Source organism: Petaurus breviceps, unplaced genomic scaffold (assembly GCF_028583685.1).
Source record: "Petaurus breviceps papuanus isolate PSGF00001 unplaced genomic scaffold, PetGlider_PUasm1.0 90752, whole genome shotgun sequence".
Lineage (NCBI taxonomy): Eukaryota > Metazoa > Chordata > Mammalia > Diprotodontia > Petauridae > Petaurus > Petaurus breviceps.
In genome coordinates this window covers 420,723-443,774 of record NW_027187336.1, presented here as the reverse complement: position 1 = coordinate 443,774, position 23,052 = coordinate 420,723, and the positions used below count along the sequence as shown (strand labels likewise).

Genomic DNA, 23,052 nt, shown 5'->3' with positions numbered 1-23,052 from the left:
ACATAATGAACTGTAAGGTCCCTTCCAATTCTAAATCTAAGATTCTATGAACCTTATAATCCTAAAATATAAAATGTGTGTGTGTGTGGGGGGGGGGAAATATCAAGTATTACCAGTAAAATTCTTATATCCAATATACATTGGGAACACAATGACACAAACATGTAATAATACCAAATGCTACTAATAAATGGTCAAAGGGAAAGAATAGTTTTTGAAAGAAACATTATGTTCTATAAATTACCATTAGAAAAGTAATTAATAGTACGAAAAACACAAATATCATAATCTTATGCTCTACAAACTGGAAAAGATGACCAAAAACATTCAATGTTGAGGCTGTGAGAAGACATACTAGTAAACTGCTGGCAGAGCTGTGTTGGTCCAGCCCTTCTATCACTTTGTAATTATGTAAGAAAAGTAAATAAACCTTTCATACTCCTTAGACCCAGTAATTCCACTATTGTGCACATACAACAAAAAAGTCAAAGAAAAATACAAAGATCCAAGATACACCCAAGTATTAATACAGTACTCTTTGTGGTAGCAAAGAACTGGAAATAAAGTGGGTGACCATCAGTTGGAGAACGACTGAAAAACAGGCACATCGAAGCCTCCTCAGTGGTGAAGGCATTAGCTGACACAACCGTTCTGGAAAGCAGTGTGAGCTACACTCAGAAAGTCAGTGAACCGAGCAAATTCCCTGATAACACTATGGAGTTTATGCCCCCAGAACTCCACCTTCCCTGAGTTTGTCAAAGACAGAGAAAGAGCCCACTTATAATAAAAGCTAGCATTTGTATAGTATTTGAAGGTTTGTAAAGGCTTTACATATGTTACCTAATTTAATCCTTACAACTCTGTGAGGCAAGTTGTATTATTATCTCCATTGTACAGATGAGGAAACTATATAAAGTAGCTGATAGTACTCACTGGACCTGGTGTCACAAAGACTGAAATTCAAATCCAGACTCAGACACTAGTTGTGTTACCCCGGGTAAGTCACTTAACTTCTATCTGCCTCAGTTTCCTCAACTATAAAATGGGGATAATAATAGCATCTACCTCCCAGGGCTGTTGTGTATTAAGCACTTAGCAAGTGCCTGGCACATAGTAGGAGCTTAATAAATGCTTGCTTCCTTTCCCTTCTCTCCCTCCCCACCTCCACTAATTGTGGGTATCTTGTAGGAAACTGAAGTTGAGTGGGATTAAAAGATTTGCCCAGAATCACAAAGTAGTAGGTATCTGAGGCAGGATTCAAACTCAGATCTTCCTTTGCCTAGACACAACACTCTATCACACACTGTACCACTTAGCTGCCTTGACATATAAAAAATACTGTACAAAAATATTTATGGCAGCACTTCATAGTGTAGCTAAGAACTGAAAATTAATTAGGGAGCATCAACTGGAGAATGGCTGAACAAATCATGGCATATGAATATAAAGGAATATTATTGTACAAGAAGTGAAAAATATGATGGATTCAGAAGCCTAGGAAGACATTTAAGAACCAGTTTAGTAGATTCAAGTGCATAGAACCAGAAGAACAATTTATAGAAGGATCTCAATATTACAAAAGGAAAACAATTCTGAAAGACTCTTCAGAACTCTGAACAATTTGATGGACCAATCATGGCTTGAGAAGATTGATGAAAAAGCTCACCATGTCCTGGCACAAAGGTGAAGTATACTGGTACAGAAGGAGGTCAACAGACAAGAGTCAGTACAAGGAACTGGCTTTGCCTGACTCCCCTTATTGGCTATAGTCAGAGGTGTGCTGGGGCTAGCTTCTATGGAAGCCAGTGGCTAAATTTTCAGTGTGAACATTTATATCTTCGAAATAGGCAAACACTATAAATCAGGGCTTGGTTTATTGTATTGCTGACTGTCCAAGAACCTGATCATGAAGCCTTCCATTGATGCTGTATGGATCTTATATGGATTGCCTCCTTACTAGAATGCAAACTCCTCAACAACAGGGCTGTTTTTGCTTTTTCCCAGTTCCTGGAATGTAGGAAGCACTTAATACATGCTTGTGGACTGATTAATGATACATTTTCCCTTCTCAGTAGAATTCAGTGATGATACTGGATGTTTTTGCTATAATTGTTGTTCTTTCTCACAAGGGGAGTGGAAAAAGTTCAATCTAGAGGGGAGTGAAATTCGTTTTTTTCCTCCAGAGATAATTGTTGTATAAAGACAAAAGATCAATAAAATATATCAAAAATCAAATAAACTGTTAATAAACTTTCCTAAAAGGATCATAGGGTCCTAGATTTAGTGCTAGAAGGGACTTCAGAAACCATCTAGTGGAATCCTTTCATTTTACAGATGAGGAATCTGAGGACCCAGGAAGTTAAGTGACATGCCCAAGATTAAGTCACTCAAGCATCAAGCTTCAGAAACAAGTTTTGCACCCGGGTACTCTGACTCTAATGCCAATATGCCTTTTACTATACTTCAAGCTTCCTGATACAGGCAAAGCCTAAGTATTCTACCATCAAAACACCTAAGAGATTGTAAAGTAAACATTCTATAGCAACGGCAACTTCCATTGCCAAAAAAAAAGATATCACATGGCAAAAATCTAATAGTATTCATCTGTCTCTTCAAGTCTTGGGCTATTCTGTTATCAGATTTTTCATATCCATGTATAAATAGATTTGCAGTGACATCTAATGGTCACAAAGCATGTCACATGTACAAATTTCCCAGTAGTATTTCTATTGAACATGAACACTCCCAATGAGAAATGAAAAAAGAATCAGGTCATTTTTAAGCCACACACACTATACTCAATTTTAAATTCTATTATTTAAGCAGCCCAGAATGACCTGAATGACTATCAGAAACCATGATTCACATTCATTTCTAATCCAAAACATCAGTTTAAATGTTACTGATAAGACTAAGCAGACATGGTACTAATAATCTGTCAATCACTTAAAATTACCCTCTACAAAATTCTGAGCATACCTTCTGAAAAACACAATTTGCCTTCTGAGCATTTGGAGAGCAGATACCTGTTGCCCTCAGTCCAATGATCTGAATGTATATCGTCTTCTCTTGCTTCCCTGAGTAATTATCAGAGAGTGTAAAGAGCATCAGGGATAGCATTTACTTTTCAGCAAGCTCTCCAAACATAATCAGGCAGAAATAAAAGCAAGCAAAGTGAGTACCACCTTGAGTCAATATAAATGCACTCTTACCGACTCCAGCTGCTTTCATAGTCGAATCTTCTTTTAACAAGAGTCTATCGTCATCTTCTAAACTCAACACAAGCTCATTAGTCTAAAAAATGAAAAAAAGGACATTAATTTTATCAGTATTTCTAGAGCTTGATATTCCATAATGGATTCTAGGACTCTCAAAGTGAGTCAGATTATTTTATAGTAAGATAACTAGAATAAAGGAAATGGATGAGAAAAGACCCAACTATTCATATAACTTTTTTTTTTAGAGGGAGGTAGGGGGAAAGGCAGGGCAATCAGAGTTGACTCGCCCAAGGTCACATGGCTAGTGTGATCAAGTGTCTGAGGCCAGACTTGAACTTGGGTGCTCCTGACTCCAGGGCCAGTGCTCTATTCACTACACCACCTAGTTGCCCTAGTTTTAACTTTTCATGTACTTTTGTGAAATGATATTCACCAACATGGTAAAATTTCATTAACATAGACTCCATTAATTAGTACCTTATGATAAGTCAGACAGAACTTTTATTGTCTATAAAGAAAGGGTTTAACATAAATATAGGGAAATTTTCAATTATTTGACAGAATAAATGGAGACCTTAAGTGTTGTAGAAGAATTAGCTCATCTTTTACTCAAATTATTTATTAAGCAATGAATCTCCCATTAGTGGATATGGTTAAGACAAATTCATTCTCTTCATTGAAGCCGGTTATTTAAAGGATCATAAGATGACAGGTATAGAGCTGGAAGATGCTCTAGAGTCCCTCTAGTTCAGACCTTTCACTGTACAGAGGAGGAAACCAAGGCCCAAGGAGATAAAGTGATTTGCCCAAGGACACATAGTAGTATCAAAGGTGAAATTCAAACCAAGTCCTCTGATACCAAATCCAGCATATTTTCCACTGCCTCCTCACTAGGCAACACTTTTTTTTTTTTAATAAAGCAATTGGGGTTAAGTAACTTGCTCAAGGTTACATGGCCAGTTATTTCTGGGTGTGGTGCTGAGTATCTGAGCCCGGATTTGATCCAGGTCATCCCGACACTGGAGCCAGTGCTCTTACTCGCTGAGCCACCTGGCCACCCCTAAGCAATTGGGGTTAAGTAACTTGCTCAAGGTTACACGGCCAGGTGTTTCTGGGTGGGTGCTAAGTGTCTGAGCCTGGGATTCGATCTCCCGGTCTTCTCAACACTGGAGCTGGTGCTCTTACTTGCTGTGCTACCTGGCCGCCCCTAGGCAACACTTTTTAACCCAATAACCTAATCCCAATTATATTTACTTGAAAGTAATCAAACTGAATTTCTTTCAGTTATTTCTATTTTTTTTTTTTTTTGCTTTTTGGAGGGCAGTTGGGGTTAAGTGACTTGACCAAGGGCACACAGCTATTTTTTTGTGTTAAGTGTCTGAGGCCAGATTTGAACTCAGGTACTCCTGAGTCCAGGGTCAGTGCTCTATTCACTGTGCCACCTAGCCACCCCTTCTTTCATTTATTTTTAAATTCAAACTTTTAACTACTTGAGTCTGGTGGCATAATAACGGAACCTTTATTCCTATTTCCAGGCCTTTACCTATGCTGTTTTCCCCTGTTCTGAATGCCCTATCCACTTATCTAAAAACTTTCCAGCCTTCAAAGTTTAGCTCAAGTCCTCCTTCCTCATATATCTCTTTCCCCTCATGATCTCTCTCTTCTCCAAGTTCCTTCTGAACTCACAGTCAGTTCCCATAGTTTAGCACTTAAATGTTATCTGATTACTTCATGTGTCTTTCACCCCCACTGGGTTTTAGTTCTGTGGGGAACAGAGACCATGTCTTTTACTCTTTCCTATCTGCCATCGTGCCTAACACAGTGCTGAATACATAAGAAGTACTTTATCAATACTTTTTTCTTTACATGATTTCATTGATATAAAAAACTTCTAGCATGAAAACTTTTTCTACCAATACTGATCATCAACTCACTTAAATCTTAGGAGAGTTATCTGGATGTGCTGAGTGATTAAGGTTCTTGTTCACAGTCACACAGCTGTTTGAATAGACACACACAGTTTAAATCCAAACTTCACAGAACCCATTGAAGTTTGGATATAGTCAAAGGGCCTCACTTGAAGGCCTAGAGGGCCACACATGGCCTCAAGGCCAGTTTCCCCACCCCTGCTCTAGATCAAAACCCTACAAACACCATACCTTTTCATAGGTGTTTAATTCATGTATAATAGAATAGTTTCTATAAGGCTAAGACATAGGCTGGAAGCTTAGCTGTTTGAATCAGTCTTTGATATGAATTTCTTTTGTGCAGAAAAAAATATTTCTTAATTGAGTTTGAGAAGGTTCTAATTAATCAAGGTTTTATTCTGCAGTTCACTACTTAAAAATGCCCAATTTAGAAACAACTCTCATTTATAAAGAGTAAAGTTGCTCCAACCACAGATTCATCTCTTCCAGCTGCATTCTACCTTAGGAAAATTACCTGTACCTTCCCTCCCCTGCTACTACTGTGCTGGAAAACCCTGCTGACCCAGTCCTTTTGAAACTCAAAACTTGTTTTCCTAAAAAACAATGGGAAATTTACATGTCACTGGTGTTACAGTACAGCATTATCAGTTTAATTATGAGCTTAAAAGGTTTCTATAAGATGTGTTTTAAGTTTGGAAATGTCATTAATTTGTAAATTGGAAAATGCTTGTAAAGAGTATTAAAGATATTATCTAATTTGGCACATACAATTAAAACTTCACCTATCCAAAACTTAGCTCTCTGACAACAGCCACCTGAACAAAGCTAAGATCCAAGGAGCAAGCTAAAAGAATCTGTCAAAATACATTTTACAAAGTCCCGTCACACTTACTACTTCATTCATTGAAGAACATCTCAGATTCTCCTTAGAAGTTATTACGATTTTACATATAATTCCAAAGATTGGTTGGTTGCTTGGTTTCCAAGCAATTAGAAAGGAAGATAAATCACTACAGTTAGGCACTCTGAAAACAGCAAGAAGTGACAAGGAAGAACAAGAGAAGGAACAGAAAAGTTATAAAAGAGATGAATTTAAAAACATAGTGTAAGAAGCAAATAGTCAGGGGTGGCTAGGTGGTGCTGTGAATAGACCACTGACCCTGGAGTCAGGAGGACCTGAGTTCAAATCCAGCCTCAGACACTTAACACAAAAACTAGCCGTGTGGCCTCGGGCAAGTCACTTAACCCCAACTACCCTCCAAAAAGCAAAAAAGAAGAAGAAAAAGAAGCAAATAGTCCTCATCAAGAAGCAGAAATAATTATTAATGTTTACAATCACAACCCCATGTCAGTTTAAATTATGGTCTGCATACTTCAAGAATGTAGGGACACATGCAATATATTTTTAAAAGATTTCTAACAAAACAACTAACATAAAAAGTTTTGGTTAGTTATCAATAAAGGTTAAGTACCCAGAATGATTAGTAAACCATGAGTTTACAGATCAGAATGGACTGTGGGATCAACTAGTCCAATACTTTCAATTTGTAGATAAGGTAACTAAAGACTAAAGAGGTTAAAGTGGATTGCCAAAGAAGCTAAAAAGGAACTTGGGCAGAACCTGCCTACATTTTCTTTCCACATCACAGCTAAACATTTATTATTTATATTACATGTATAAATACAGTTTATTAGCCAAAGTCTGTTAGCAGACATTTATCAGTTTGTATACATACTTTCTATGGAATACTTAGGACATAATTGAAGATAACAGGCTTTAGATGACTGAGTTTCTAGATTTCTGAAGGTTAAGCCTATAAGAAAAGCAGCATGAAATAATGAATAGAGAGCCAGCTTTGGAGTCCAGAATACCTGGATTTAATTACTGTCTCTCTGACAGATGCTGGCTACAGAGCCCTGGGAAGATCATGTAACTCTTCAGTTCTCCCTGGCAACTTTCTTGGACTACTATATTGGAAGATGTTGCTTGCCGGGATTCCCAATACCAATAAAAACAAAGCTCTGGAACAAAACCTTACAAACACCAAGCCCAATAGAATAGTTTTCATCAAAAATGTTAGGATTCAACAACATATTATACAATTTTCTAACTATGGAAACTATATAAAATAATAACCAATTTCTTGATGATGATATATGTCAACATAATTTACTAATTCAAAAACCTGAGTTTTAGTATTCTTCCTTCCATCTATATCATATCTCCTCTTTGATTTAATAGACAGTCTTTTGAGTTGTGACTGATAACATTTACTAATCTTCAATAAAATGGTGAAGAGCTTCACAAAACTTAGCTAGGTTGGTCCTCAGGAAAAATGAGAGTCCATCACCAAGCCTACATTTGAAGCCTTTCCATCTTAGGAATATCTACCAGTATTAATATTCACCAGGCATAAACTTTGAAAACCCAAGGTCTTACCTCCAGGCCACAATAAAGCATCATCAAGATAATTATTTCATGCTGACATTGATGCAGATGCCTTGCGACACTGGGCTGGGTGTATTACTTAACTCAAGATTTGACCCTAGACTTAATTTTTAAATCCCATATAAGTTTGATTTCTTATCATTTGACTCTTCAATTAAAAGTGGTATAGAATATCCATATCTCCCTATGTAAAATGTCTATGTCTTTCAAGTTAACTTTTTAGTCAAAGGCTGAAGGCTGAATCTCTTCTTAACAGTTATTTTGCCTTAAAGACAGAGATAATGGAAATTTTATTTATCATAATGACTTTTAGTAGCATTAAAAAACATTCTCTTATTTCAGTTTCAGTATATCATGTCAACCCACTCTCTTGCTTCACAAGTGAAAGTCCGCCATCCTGTGGGCTTTAAGGATATCACTGCCTGACTGTTAAAAAACAGGTTGTATTTTTGAAGTTGTAGCCATAAATGGGTCAAATTATCTTCTGCTGATCATTTCTTTCTAAACCACTGTATTGCCAGTTCCTTGACAATTCTAGGTGCCAGAAAGGCAAGGTTTTACATTGTCTATATGTATGATGTCCCTTATATACAAAGATAACACTAGGTCATATTGCTGTTTTTCTAGTAAAGCTAAAAGATATTGATTTATGCAAACTCTCACTGCAGCATCCTTACAATAACTGGTACACATTGGCTAGAGGGCTGGTTAGGTCTGTGATCAGAGAATAAAATGAGAGTACTTAGCTTATATAAGTATCAAACACTTAACCTTTACTTTACTAACACTCTAGACTATTTAAATACCAACTAAGCCACTAAGTGTAACACAATAGGCTGATAAAGAAAGATAGAGATAAAGAGAGAGTATGTGTGTGTGTGTGTGTATGTAAGCCCTTAGAGAAAAGTGAGAAGAACATTGTTGTCTAGAGCTCCCTGTGTGGTTCAAGAAGGTTTCTTCCCAATAATCAGTCACTATACTCATTGTCCATATAATCTGAACAATATTAGGTCACTACAAGCATATTACTTTTACCTACCTCTGCTCTAGTCTCTCTGGTAAGGAATCACAAGTGCATAGGGGTTAATGAGTAGTCAGAGAGATAATAAAAGTTTTCTTTGCAAATAATCTGTATGACATAAATTTTGGACTCTCTTGTATATTTGTTCTATACATATATATGTGTGTATGTATGTAAATATATACATACATATTATATACATAAATGTGTGTATATCAGAGCCATTGTTAATATTTCCATATTAGTTATGTTGTGAAAGAAGAAACAGACTAAAAGAAAAACAAAACAAAAAAGGCTTCAAATTGCACTCAGAATCCATCAGTTCTTTCTCTGGACATACATGGCATTTTTCATCATTAGTCCTTTGTAATTTTCTTGAATCACTGTATTACTGAGAAGGGCTGAGTCATTCATAGTTGATCATCATACAATGTTGCTATTACTGTGTACAATGACCTCCTGGTCTGCCCATTTCACTTTTCCTCAGTTCATATAAGTCTTTCTAGGTTTTTCTGAAATATGCCTGCTCATCATTTTTTATTGCACAGTGGTTTTCCATTACATTTACATACCACAGCTTGTTCAACCATTCCTTAAATGATGGGCAGCCCCTCAATTTCCAATTTTTTTGCCACCACAAAAAGAGCTGCTATAAATAATTTTGTGCATGTAGGTCCATTTCCCTTTTTTATGATCTCTTTTGGATACAGACTCAGTAGTGGTATAGCTGAATCAAAGTAGGTGTGCACAGTTTGGTTGCCCTTTGGGCATAGTGCCAAATTGCTTTCCAGGTTAATATTTTTCAAAAGAATAGCTCCAAAGAAGTTAAGAAAAGAGAAAATCATTCTTATACTGTTACCTAATAATTAATATCACCAATAATATATCTCAGCATATATGTACATATGTATCAAACATACCTTTGATTTGTGTGCCTGATGAATAATCTTCATTTTATCTGAAAGAAGAATAAAGTCTTTTAAATTACTGCAATGGATTTTTATTTTTGGCAAGGTTAGAAAATTGAGAAATCTGGATGTTTGCCTTTTCTACAGAAGGCAAATAAAATTGAGAAAGAGCAATTATAAAAATTACAAGTTTATTTTAAAATTTGACACTGTGTACGACAAAACTTTATCAATATTTAGAATTTTTTAAATCTATAAATTTTATTTAAAATATCTATAAAAGTTATTTTATAAGGCTTTGTTGGATCACATATTTTTATTATGTGAAATATACCACTACTTTAAGCCAGTTCTGTAAATTTTACTTCTGAATAACAGATAAAATGAACAACACAGCTTTTTTTTATTGGTCAGCCTTGGAAGTATAGAGTAGCAAACCTCCAATTTCAGCACAAATTCTGTGGGTTTTAAAAGTAAAACAAACACAAGTGATTCATCGAAATAAGAAAGGCCAACTGAATACACTGAAAAGAGCATTGCTAGAATCAAATTGTTTAAAAACTAGTTGAAACAATTAACTTTAGCAAAGTTGCAAAATACAAAATAAGTCTACAAAACTTATCAGCTTTTCTGTATATTACCAACAAAACCCAACAGGAAGAGATAGAAAGAGAAATTCCATTAAAAAAAAACTGTGAACAGTATAAAATACTTGGGAGCCTAGGCACACAAAGGAATTATAAGAACACAATCAAAAAATAATCTTCCCACAAAAAAAGACAGATCTTAACAACTGGAGAAATATTATTTGCCAATGGGGAGGCTGAGCCAACATAATAAAAATTACACTACCTAAATTAATTTACTTATTCAGTGCCATACCAAGCAAACTACCCAAGAATTATTTTGTAGAGGTAGGAAAAAAATAACAAAATTTATCTGGAGGAACAAAAGGTCAAGAATATCAAGGGATCAGTGGAAAAAAAAAGGGAAAGAAGGCAGCCTAGTAGTACCAAATGTCAAATTATTGAATAAGAAATAGAACAGTTGATCAATAGAACAGATTAGAATATAAAGAAGTACAATATAAAGCAAATATAAATTAAGTAATCCAGTGATTGATAAATCCAAAGATCTGAACTTTTGGGACAAGAATTCACTATTTGACAAAAACTTCTGGGAAAACTAGAAAGCACTGTCTGGTAGAAACTAGGTATAGACTAAAATCTCATTCCACATACAAAGATAAAGTCAAGACAGGTACATTATTTAGACATAAAAGGTGATGTAAGCAAATTAGGAGAGCATGGAGAAAAAAGAATAGAGAAGATCATGGAAGGTAAAATGGATAATTTTTATTGCATTAAATTAAAAATGCACTAAACAAAACCAATTCAGTCAAAATTAGAAGGAAAGTAGGAAACTGGGGGGAGGGGGAATTTATAGTAAGTTTCCCTGATAAAGGTCTCATTTCTCAAATCTATAGGAAACTGAGCCAAATTTATAAAAATAAGAGCCATCCCCCAATCAATAAATGGTCAAAGAATATGAAAAAGCAGTTTTCAGAAGAAGAAATCAAAACTATCAATAGTCATATGAAAAAACAAGTGGAAATGTTTTGCATGACTTCATATGTATAATATGTATCATATTTCTTGCCTTCTCAGTAGGTGGGGGAGTGCAGAGAGGAAAAAAATTTGGAATTGAAAAAAAATTTAACTTTAAAAAGAAAGAAAAGTTCATTACTATATTTTATTTCTTAAATTCCAAGTTCAAATATTATGAAGAACCACTGCTAACCTCCATAAGGCTTCAGATTCACTAAAAAGTACTAACCTCTACCTTGTGATATATCAATAGTTTCATGCCACTTTACACCAACCAACCTGCCTACCTTGATACCACCCCTAAGTAATTCATTTACAGTTAAATCAAAGTAACACTGCTTTAAAAATATTACTTATGTAAAAGAAAAACTAAGGAAATGTATTAATTTCTTCTTACTTTATTTTTTTTTCAAATTAGCTCCTCCTCTTACCCCCATTGAGAAGGAATAAGAAAAAAAGAGGAAAAATAAAACATGTAGTCAAGCAAAACAAACTTTCACATTGGCCACTTCCAAAAATACATACATACATATGTATATGTATATATAGACATATATACAAACATATATATGTCTATATACACACATATACATATGTGTATGTAAAATCCATTTTCCACATTGGGTCTTTTCACCTCTTTATTAGGAGGTAGGTAGCATATTTCATCATTAGTCCTCTGGAATCATGGTTGGTCACTGGACTGATTAGAATTCCTAATTTTTTCAAAGTATTTTCTTTATCATATTATTGTCATTGTACAAACTGTTGTCCTGGAATGATCACTTCACTTTGAATCAGTACATACAAGTCTCACCAGGTTTATCTGAAATCATCTACTTCATTCCTTATAGTATAACATCATATTTATATACCATAACTTGTTTAGACATTCTCCAATTTATGGGCCCTCCCTAAGATTCTCAACCTTTGCCACCTCAAAAAGATGACTTTGTTTTACTTAGGACTATTTTTTCATTTAATTCATCCTCTCTCCAAATTTCCCTTCTCCTTTTTCAGAAGAAAATGAGATTTAAAAGTCAGCTGCTCCCCACTGCCTTCTTTTCATACAGATAGATGTTCCCTTTTGTGCCCTGATCATGTGAGATAATTTTCCCTAACCTTCCCTTGCTTTTCACCTCTAGTGTAGTCCTCTTCTCTTCTCTTTCCATTCTTCTCTTAAGATCAGAATCACTCTAAGGCCTTGTCTAATTAAGACTCTGGTTATGACCCATGATGATGCTAGGGTTCAGAGGGGACACATGTATCATCTCCCTATGTTAGAATGTAAGCAGTTGTAATAAGAATGTAAATTTTGAAGATCTTCCCTGCCCCTAGGCTAATGTGCACCTGAAGCCTGGGGTGGGAGGCTTGTTTTTCAGTAGATACTTTTTGATTGGCCAGTGGGTCCAGAAGGTTGTTACATTCTCTGAGCCAGGAGAAGGCTATATAAGTCCTGATGTGTAGCTTTGTCTTGGGACTCACTTTGAGAAGTATTCTGTGATTTGATCTGAATTCTAGGAAGCCGTTGTTGAGAGTCCCCCGGCTTTGAAAAACCCAGAATGTGGAAACCCAGATGTTGACTGGGTATGGATGTAATGGTTGGACAGTTTGGAAATCTGTCTACTTGATGTTTCTGTCTTGATAATTATGCCTGTATATTTTGAGGTTCAGGGTGCTGACCTTTTGGCCCTGAACAAGGTAAACGATATATGGTCTGACTGATTAAAGTAAGCTTGTTAACCCATTTTGAGTTGCTTTCCTTTAACAAAGCAGATCCAAGAACCTGTGGTAGCTGCAAACCCTGAGGACGCTTGGGGTGCTTGCTGCTACAGCAGTTTATCCTAGTTTTAGTCTTTCATCACTGTTCATAGTTTTGGGTTGTTTTTTTTAAACCATTATATGTTTCTCTTCACTCCCATGTTTGAACTTCAAAGTTTCTATGCAGCTCTGGTCTTTTCCTTAGTAATGCTTGGAAGTCTATTTCATTAAAAATCCATTTTTTTCCCCAAGAAGAATTATAGATTGTACTCAGTTTTTGTTCTTTGCCTTCTGGAATATCATATTTTAAGTTTTCCACTCCTTTGTAGTGAGTAGTAGCTGCTAGATTGTGTGTGATCCTGACTGTGGCTCCTTGGTACTCGAATTCTGTCTTTTTAACTGCTTGAAGTATTTTTCTCTTTGACCTGGGAGCTCTCAATTTTAGCTATAATATCCCTGACAGTTTTTATTTGGGGTATATTTCAGGAGGTGACAAGTGGATTATTTCTATTTCCATTCTGCCCTATGGCTCTAAGAAAATCTGGGCAGATTTCTTTAAACATTTTTAACTCTTTAACTCTGCTTTCATCTCTTCCAAGAATGCTACTTAAACTTGAACCAAAACTGTGTTTTTCCTTGAAGCTTTGTTTATAGATGCTTTGGAGTCATTCTCTTTTTCTGGGTCTTTTATCTTGAGCATCCTTGTCATCATCTCTTTATGGTGAAATTCCTTTTTTGTTTGCTCATTCTGCCAATCTACCTCCTTCCTGACTTCAAACCTGACGTTAAGGAATGGGTCTGCACACTTCTGGAGGGAAGGTCTAGGCTGGTCCTGCTGCTACTTTCTTGAGATATTGAGTGCTGTTATTCTAGGCTTTCAGAGATAATTCAGGCTGGAAACCTACAACCTTTCAGTGGTTCCAAAGTGATCTGATTCAGGGCAAAGTCTGATCACTGCTCCCGTGGTCTGAGTTATGTAAGTTCCTGACCTGGGATTGGATCTGAGCAACAAGTAGACTACAGTTGGATACAAGCCCTTTTACAGAACTATAGGTTCCCCTTTGGTCTGGAATTCCTAACCTGGTTATTCTTCTGCAGGTTTCAGATTCAGATAGAATCTTGATCTGAGAACCCACTTAGCTCCAGGGATTCCATCTGATTCACACAGCTACTGCCTGCTTCTAAACTTGTTTGCTCCTCAATTCTTACACAGCCTAGACCTTCAACCTGGTGTTCCTTACCATAGAACATTAACCCTGTGCACAGGGGGTGGCAGGTACCCTCTTTAGTCTGCCCTAGATCCATGACTAGAAACTGGAAAAGCTTTCATGTGGCACCTCTTTTTCTGTAGTGCTTCAGTATGGGTCTGGACTTCCTCTTGCCCTGCTGAAGAGCTTCTCTGAAGTTCTGGAGTACTTCATGCTCACAGCATGCCCCTGGCCAGACCCCAACCCTAGTACTCACAGACTTCTCTGTCTGTCTTCCTTATGAAGACCTGAGATGGAAAAATTACTCACTAAGACTTTTTCTTAGATTTCCCTATTAGGATTCAGTCTGGTAAATTTTCTAGATCTGTTTGGAGGAGTTCTGAAGAGAGGGAGGGTTGCTCAATATTACTGGCTCCTGACACACCACCATCTTGGCTACATATCCAGTAAATATTAATTTTGATTTAGCATTTCTGAAGGACACATTACATATATAAGACACAGTGCTAGGGGACAGAAATAAAAATGGAAGAAGAATACATGCTACTGAATGAAGGTGGAGAAAATCATGCAATCTGATTGGGTCCACTACAGATTTATGCTATATAACCTCACTGATGCTAGGAAATCCGACTATACCTCCCTCAGCTCTTCCAAACTTTTATATCTCTTCGCAAACTGCCCATGAGTCCCCTTCTCTTCATTCTTTCAGTTGAAAATCTTAACCCTTTCAGAAAAAAAACATTTGCAGCTATTCTGTTTCCTTTTCCTCATCTCTTATCACTTATAATAGGCCTTTTACCTCCTCCTTCACCCGTGTCTCACATGGTAAGATGGCCTTACCCAGGCTCAAGCCATCCCATTCCATCCCCATCTTCTTCCTACTCCATCACCTATCTTCAATCTCTTCCCATCTACTGGCTCATTCTCTATTGCTTATAACCATGGCCATATCTCCTCTCCCTCAAAAAACCCTCACTTGACCCTTCCATCCCAGCTAACTATCCTCCTATATCTCTTGTGACTTTTGTGGCTAAACTCCTTGAAAAGCCCATGTACAACAGATGATTTCACTTTCTCTCCTCTCATTCTCTTCTTAACTCCTTACAATCCAGTTTCTGACCTCATAATTCTACCAAAACTGCTCTCTCCAAAGTTACCAATTATCTCTTAAAGGCCAAATCCAATGGCCTTTTCTAAATCTTCATTCTCCTTGACCTCTCCATAGCCTATAATACTGGTGATCACTTTCTCCTCCCTGATACTCTTTTCTGTCTAGGCTATGGTTTTTCTCCTACCTATTTGCATGCTCTTTCTCTGTTTCCTTTCCTTATTCAGATTATGCCCTCTGACCACTGGTGCCCACTTCTCTTCTTCACTTTATACTATTTCACTTGGTGATCTCATTAACTCCCATGGATTTACTTACCATTTCTATATCAATGATTCTAAAATCTACCTATTTGGCCCTAACTTCTCTGCTGGCCTCCAATCTTGCATCTCCAACTGACTTTCAGACATCTTGAACTGGATATCCAATAGACATCTTAAAATCAAAATGTCCAAAAGAGAACTCATTATTTTCCTCCTTAAATACTCCTCACCTCCTACCTTTCCTATTACTGCAAAGAGCAAAACTATCGTTTCATCCCTCAGGCTCACAACCAAGGTGTTTTTCTTGATTCTTCACTATCTCTCACTCTCCAAATCCAATATGTTGCCAAGGCCTGCTGATTTCACCTTTGCAATGTCTCTTTAGTACACTCCCTTCTCTCCTCTGATACTGCCACCTCTCTAGTGCAGGCCTTCATCACTTCACACCAGGTCTACTATAATAGCCTGCTGATGGGTCTGCCTGTCTCAACTCTCTCTAATCCATCCTTTATTCAGCCTCATTCAGGCACCAAAGTGGTTTTTATTTTTTTTCCCCCAATTTTAAAAATTTATTTATTTTTAGTTTGCAACATTCATTTCCCCAAGATTTTGAATGAATTTTTCCTCTCCCCATCTTTCTCCTACCCCACCCCAAAATAGCAAGCCTACTGAATACCCCTTCCCCCAATCTGTTCTTATATCCTCCCCCTTTACCCCAGTACCTATATATCTTATTTCCCAGTTGCATGTAAAAACCCAATTTTTAAATATTGATCGATATACAGTGTGCTATGGAAAAGCTGAAGTAGGAAAGATTGTAGAAACCAAATAAGGAGACTTAAAGGGGTCTGATTAGTAGGGAAGGTCAGAAGATTAAACTGTACAAAAGAAAAACTTTAAATATTTGTTTTTAAAACTTTGAGTTCCAGATTTTTTCCCCCTCCTCACCCACCCCTACTGGGAAGATAAGCAATTCAATATAGATTGTACATGTGTAATTACCCAAATCATTTCCTTAGTAGTTATACTGTGAAAGACTAACTATATTTCCCTCCACCCTATCCTGCCCCCTACTTATTCTATTTTCTCCTTTGACCCTATTCCTTTTCAAAAATATTTGCTTCTAACTACCATCTCCCCCAATCTGCCTTCCCTTCTATCCTCCTCACTCTTATCCCCTACCCTCCTATTTTCCCGTAGGGTAAGATACCCAATTGTGTATGTATGTTATTCCCTCCTCAGGTCAAATTTGGTGAGAATCAGGTTTGCCCATTCCCTTTCACCTTCCTGCTCTTCCTCTCCATTGTAACAGTTTTCTCTTGCCTCTTTTATATGAGATAATTTATGCTAATCTATCGCTCCCTTTCTTCTCCCAATAAATTCCTCTCTCACCTCTTAATTTTATTTTTTAGATATCATCCCTTCATATTCAACTCATCTTGTGCCCTCTATCTACCGTGTTTCCCTGATAATAAGACCTATCCCGAAAATAAGCCCTCCCCTTACTGTGTAAGATTCCTCTAAAATAAGCCCTCCCCCGAAAATAAGCCCTATTGAGATTGCTACTGTAGTGAAGGTGATCCCCTGCGCTACACGCTACATTACGGTACCCTCTGTATGCACCGTTCCCCCGCCCCGGTGAAACGTGCTCCGAGCTGCATCCAATCAGAGCTGCAGCAGTGAGAGCGTCATCCTGTTCTTCCCCAGTGATTTGCTTGCTGGCACCATTGAGAGCAGTGCTGCAGAGGAGAGCTGAGGCAGGACAACATAAGCCCTCCCCTGAAAATAAGCCCTCTGGTGTTTTTCTTTCCAAAAAATAATAATAAGACAGTGTCTTATTATCGGGGAAACACGGTATGTATACATGAACATACAAATGCCCACACACATATATATTTATATACACACACATCCTTCTATACACACACACACACACACACACACACACACATATTCCCTTCAGCTATCCTTATACTGAGAAAAGTCTTATGAGTTACAATTATTGTTTTTCCACATAGGAATATAAATAGTTCAACTTTAATAAGTTCCTTATGATTTCTTTTTCCTGTTTACCTTCTCATACTTCTCTTGCTTCTTGTATTTGAAAGTAAAATTATCTGTTCAAAAAAAAAATTATCTGTTCAGCTCAGGTTTTTTCATCAAGAATGCTTAAAAGTCCTCTATTTCATTGAATGACCATATTTTTCCCTGTAGCATTATACTCAGTTTTGCTGGGTAGGTGATTCTTGGTTTTAGTCCTAGCTCCTTTGACCTCCAGAATATCATATTCTAAGCCCTTTGATCCCTTAATGTAGAAGCTGCTAGGTCTTATGTTATCCTGATTGTGTTTCCACATTACTCAAATTGTTTCTTCCTGACTGCTTGCAATATTTCCTTCTTGACCTGGGAACTCTGGAATTGGGCTATAATATTCCTAGGAGTTTTCTTTTTGGGATCTTTTTCAAAAGGCAATTGGTCAATTCTTTCAATTTCTGTTTTGCTCTCTGGTTCTAGAATATCAGGGAAATTTTGCTTGATAATTTCTTGAAAGATCATGTCTAGACTCTTTTTTTGATGATGGCTTTCCGATAGACCAATAATTTTTAAATTATCTCTCCTGAATCTATTTTCCAGATCAGTGCTTTTTCCAATGAGGTATTTCACATTGCCTTCTATTTTTTCATTTGTTTGGATCTGTTTTATAGTATCTTGATTTCTTATAAAGTTATTAGCTTCCAATTGCTCCAATCTAATTTTGAAGGAGTTATTCTCTTTGGTGAGTTTTTGAAATTCCTTTTCCATATGGAAAATTCGATTTTTTTTTAAGCATTCTTCTCCTCATTAGCTTTTTTGGGCCTCTTTTGCCATTTAAGTTAGTCTATTTTTTAAGGTGTAATTTCCTCTGTGTATTTTTGGGTCTCCTTTAGCAGGCTGTTGACTCACTTTTCATGATTTTCTTGAATCATTCTCATTTCTCTTCCCAATTTTTCCTCCACTTTTCTTACTTGGTTTTCAAAATTCTTCTTGAGGTCCTCCATGGCCTGTAACCAATTCCTATTTTTCTTGGAGGCTTTTGATGCCGGAGTTCTGACTGTTGTCTTCCTCCTGCTCCGTGCCTTGATCCTTTTTGTCCCTAAAAAATAATTCTATCATCTGTTTGTGCTTCTGTTGCTTGCTCATATTGGCAGCCAATTACTTGACTTTTGAGCTCTTTGCCATGGTAGAACTCTGCTTCCAGTATGGAGAGAGCTATGCCCCAAATCGCTGGGGTTTTTGCAGCTGCTGGAGCTATTACATGGGCGCCCTCTCTACAGCCCCCACACACTCTGGATCACTGGTCACACACCCCAGGACCACCAATCAAGATGACAATCCAGATCCAAGCAGTAAAAGTGATTACCCTCTGAATGGTCACTTGGTCCCCCTACAATCTGCAGGCCAGGAGCACTGGAAGCAGCCATGTGGCAATGGCTGCAGTCACTCTGACTCCTCTGTTTCTCACTCCAGGGGCAGTAGCTAGACCGCACTCCCCCTGTTGCCAACAAACTTTCACACTGACTTTTTACTTTGTCTTTGGAATCTGTGGATTGAGAAGTCTGGAAATAACTACAGCTGCTGGTGATTTATTCTAGTGAAGTGCTCCAGCCTTGGCTAGTGGGGCCACCCTGGGGCAAAAACTGCAGCTCAGTTGGGGCTGCGCTCCACTCCCAGCATGCTGCAATGGACCCTTCCTTCCTTCAGCAGGAGATTTGTTTCTCTCTGTCACTTTGTGGGTCCTGTAGCTCTAAAGTTTGTTTAGAATCATTTTTTACATATATTGGAGGAGTTGGAAGCTGGAGTCACACAGAAGTCCTGTTTCTACTCCCCCATCTTGGCTCTGCCCCGCCCCCCCCCAAGTGGTTTTTCTAAAGCACAGGTCCAACTATGTCAGTCCCTACTCAATAAACTCTTGTTGATCTCAATTATTTCCCGGATTAAAGACAAAATGCTCTGTTTTGTATCCAAAGCCTTTCAAAACCTACCCCACCCCCACACCCCTTTCCAGTCTTCTCATATATTACTCCCTGCCACATATTCTTTGATCAAGTGACACCAATGTCCAGGCTGTTCCACAAGCAAGACACCTTTTGGTTCCAGACATTTTCCCTGGCTGTCTCCTATGTCTGGAATGCTCTCCCTCATTTCTGCCTCCTGGCTTCTCTGGCTTCCTTTAAGTTCCAGCTAAAATCCCATCTTTTACAGGAAGCCTTTCCCAAACCCTCAAGTCTACTGCCTTCCTTCTGTTAATTATTTTCTATTTATCCTGTATGTGGTTTGTTTGCGTGTTGTCTCCCCCATTAGAATGTAAGTTCCCCAGCACTTAGCACAGAATATGGCACATAGTAAGTATTTGGCAAATGTTTATTGACTGATATACTGGGAAAAGCTGAAGTAGGAAAGATTGTAGAATCACCTCTGGCTTCTGTGGGAAAAGGTGTGGGAAAGGAAGTTGGGGAAGAGACTTAAACCAAATAAGGAGACTTGGAGGGGTCTGATTAGTAGGGAAGGTCAGAAGATGAAACTGTAGAAAAGAAATTTATAAAACATAGAAGATATTGAAGAAAATTTGAACAACGAATTCCAGGCCCACTTGCTGGTCCAAATTCTATTTCTGAATAGTCAGAAAAGCAAAATCAAGGACAATCAAGGAGGATATAAAAGAATTAAGGAGAATAAAGGAGATTAGAGGAGATACACATAAGAAATGAAGAGCTCATTCTTAAATATTTAGCTGTAAAAAAAAGTTTTAGTCAGATACTTGGGGTTGAACTAGAAACACTAACACACAGTTTTAAGAAACAAGACTGAATATCTCAACCATTGTAGTGTATAGGACAAATGTGTAGTGACTTGCATCAAATGTGTGATGTCTGTATTTCTGCCATATCCAGGTGACTGTTATCTGTGATCTTTTTTTTTTTTTTGCTTTTTGGAGGGCAATTGGGGTTAAGTGACTTGCCCAAAGTCACATGGTTAGTAAGTGTGTCAAGCGTCTGAGACCGGATTTGAACTCAGGTCCTCCTGACTCCAGGGCCGGTGCTCTATTCTCTATGCCACCTAGCCGCCCCCTTGGTTGATCTTTCTGAAGGAGAAGGTGGTACTGAGAATGTTGGACCCCTGTATGGGCAAAGCTGGAAGTAGGACAGGTGTTCGGGTTGGGGAGAGGGGGTGAGCAGAAAGCAAATCCTCTGGCTCTTGGACTCTGGATCCTGGACTACCTCCTCTGTGGTCTAAGGGTAGATGTTATGAGGTGGTAGTGGTGATTTGACTCACCTGGCACATGCCACTTCCTAGAAGATCCATATGTACAAAAATATTTAGAGCAGTTCTTTTTGTGGTGACAAAGAATTGGAAATCAAGGGGATGCCCATCATTTGGGGAATGGCTAAACAAGTAGTGGTATATGAATGTAATGGAATACTACTGTGCTATAAAAAATGAGGAGCAGACAAACTTCATAATAACCTGGAGAGACTTATATAAACTAATGCTGACTGAGAAGAGCAAAACCAGGAGAAATCTGTACACAATTACAGACACAACATATGTATGACAACTAACTTTGATAGACTGGGCTCCTCTCAGCAATGTTAGGTTACAAGACAACTTCAAAAGACTCATTCATGATGGAAAGAAACATCCACATCCAGAGGAAGAGCTGCAGAGTCTGAATGCAGATTGAAGCAAACTACTTGCTCTCTTTCTTTTTCTTGTTTTGTTCTGTTTCCTCTTTCCCATTGTTCTTTCCATTGGTTTTAATCCTTCTTTACAACCTGACTAATGTTTAATGTGAAGGTATTTGTAGATCCCATATTTGATTGCATGAAGCGGGTGGGGAGGGGGGAGGGTGAGAGATGGAGGGGGAGAAAATTTGAAGCTCAAGGGATTGTGGAACTGAATGTGGTAACTAAAAGTAAATAAATAAATTTATTTTTTTTAAATCACTGTATAAACTGGAGGATGAACTGGAGAAGATAGACTAGATATAGGGAAGCCAATTAGAAAGTGATTCCTATACTCCTGGTGATAGAGGTGATAATCACATGTACATATACACACATATATGTATATGGTGATATATATGGAATATGATACATATATGGAGAAGTGACAAGGGCCTAAACAAATGTACTGGTCACATGAGTGGAAAGAATGAGAGAAAAGTGAGAAAAGTTGTAAAGGCAGAACCAACAAGACTTGTCAACTGAATGAAGATGCTGAGAACAGGAATGTGGATAAATAGAAAGATAGTGGTATGCTAAAAAGAAGGATGTGAACATGGATGCAAAGATGGCAGAAGGGAAAGAACTAATAGATAAAGATTAAATGAGAAACGAGATAACTGTAGGGCTAATCAGCTAGAAAATATATGAGAGGATGAGAATAGTCAAATTGGCTGGAACAGAAGAGTACATGAAGGACAGCAATACTATAAAAAATGAATCTGTGTATACATATGCACATACACATATATGTATATGTGTATAAACACTCTCAGAAATGGCCAACATGTTTATTTGTTGTTTTTTTTTTTTTTTCTGTACCATACGTATTTGTCACAAGAGAGGGTTTCTATTCAGGGACAAGGGCTGGGACAGCATATTAGTAAATAGTGACAGATACACACACCCACAGGATTCTCAAAAACATATCTATTTCGATGTATAGAAAACAAAAAATGCAGAAGGAGGCAGACACAAATAGAGCAGTTTTATTACTACTTTGTTAAATTTAATATACATGCTGCTTAAAAAACAAACTGCAGAACAATAATTCAGTTTCTTATACAAGCCTCTTTCTTTTTTTATACTGAAATGTTTAGTAGTGATTAATTTAACAACAAAAAAGAATTTTTTTTAATAAAAGATGTAAAGCCAGAAACAGAAATAAAGAGGAAGGAGGAAGGCCTAGAAAGGACAATGTGACAGATGCAAGAGAAGATATCAAGAAGGAAGGGGAGGTCAATAGTGCCCAATACTACCAAGAGGCCACATAGGATAAAGATGTTGGGAAAGGGGCGGCCAGATAGCACAGCGAGTAAGAGCACCGGCTCCAGTGTTGGGACGACCTGGCGATCAAATCCCGGGCTTGGACACTCAGCACCACACCCAGAAATAACTGGCCTTGTAACCTTGAGCAAGTTACTTAACCCCGATTGCTTAATTAAAAAAAAAAAAAAGATGTTGGGAAAGTCATTGAATTTATCAACAGAGCAGTCATCAATGACCTTGGAGAGAGCTACTGATGACAAACGTCATAAAATGCATTTTAAAGTAAAAAATTACTGGGGTTTATTTTTGCCTATGACTTTTCTTAGTATAGGAAACTCCCCTAAGCAATGGAGAGCGCAACTGCTCTGCAACTTATAGTGGCAAAGTGCCTAGAGCATTGACACGTGAATTGACTTGCTTACAGTATCAGTATGTCAAAGATGGAGTAAATACTTACAGTGACCTGCTACCGTGTTTCCCCAATAATAAGAAACTGTCTTATTATTTTTTTGGAAAGAAAAACACCAGAGGGCTTATTTTCAGGGGAGGG

The 23,052-nt window shown here is 37.5% G+C and overlaps 1 protein-coding gene across 2 annotated transcripts in view; it reads right to left on the bottom strand.

Annotated features, from left to right (window-relative positions):
- The window catches only part of CUNH2orf76 (chromosome unknown C2orf76 homolog), a 111,204-nt gene that overhangs the window by 10,113 nt on the left and 78,039 nt on the right, over window positions 1-23,052 (bottom strand). For both annotated transcript variants that reach the window (XM_069067764.1, XM_069067763.1), the window contains 2 exons: window positions 9,537-9,574; window positions 3,213-3,294 (listed from right to left, as the gene is read on the bottom strand). In XM_069067764.1, the coding sequence (XP_068923865.1) occupies window positions 3,213-3,294; window positions 9,537-9,574 (120 nt within the window). The remainder of the gene's footprint in view (window positions 1-3,212; window positions 3,295-9,536; window positions 9,575-23,052) is intronic.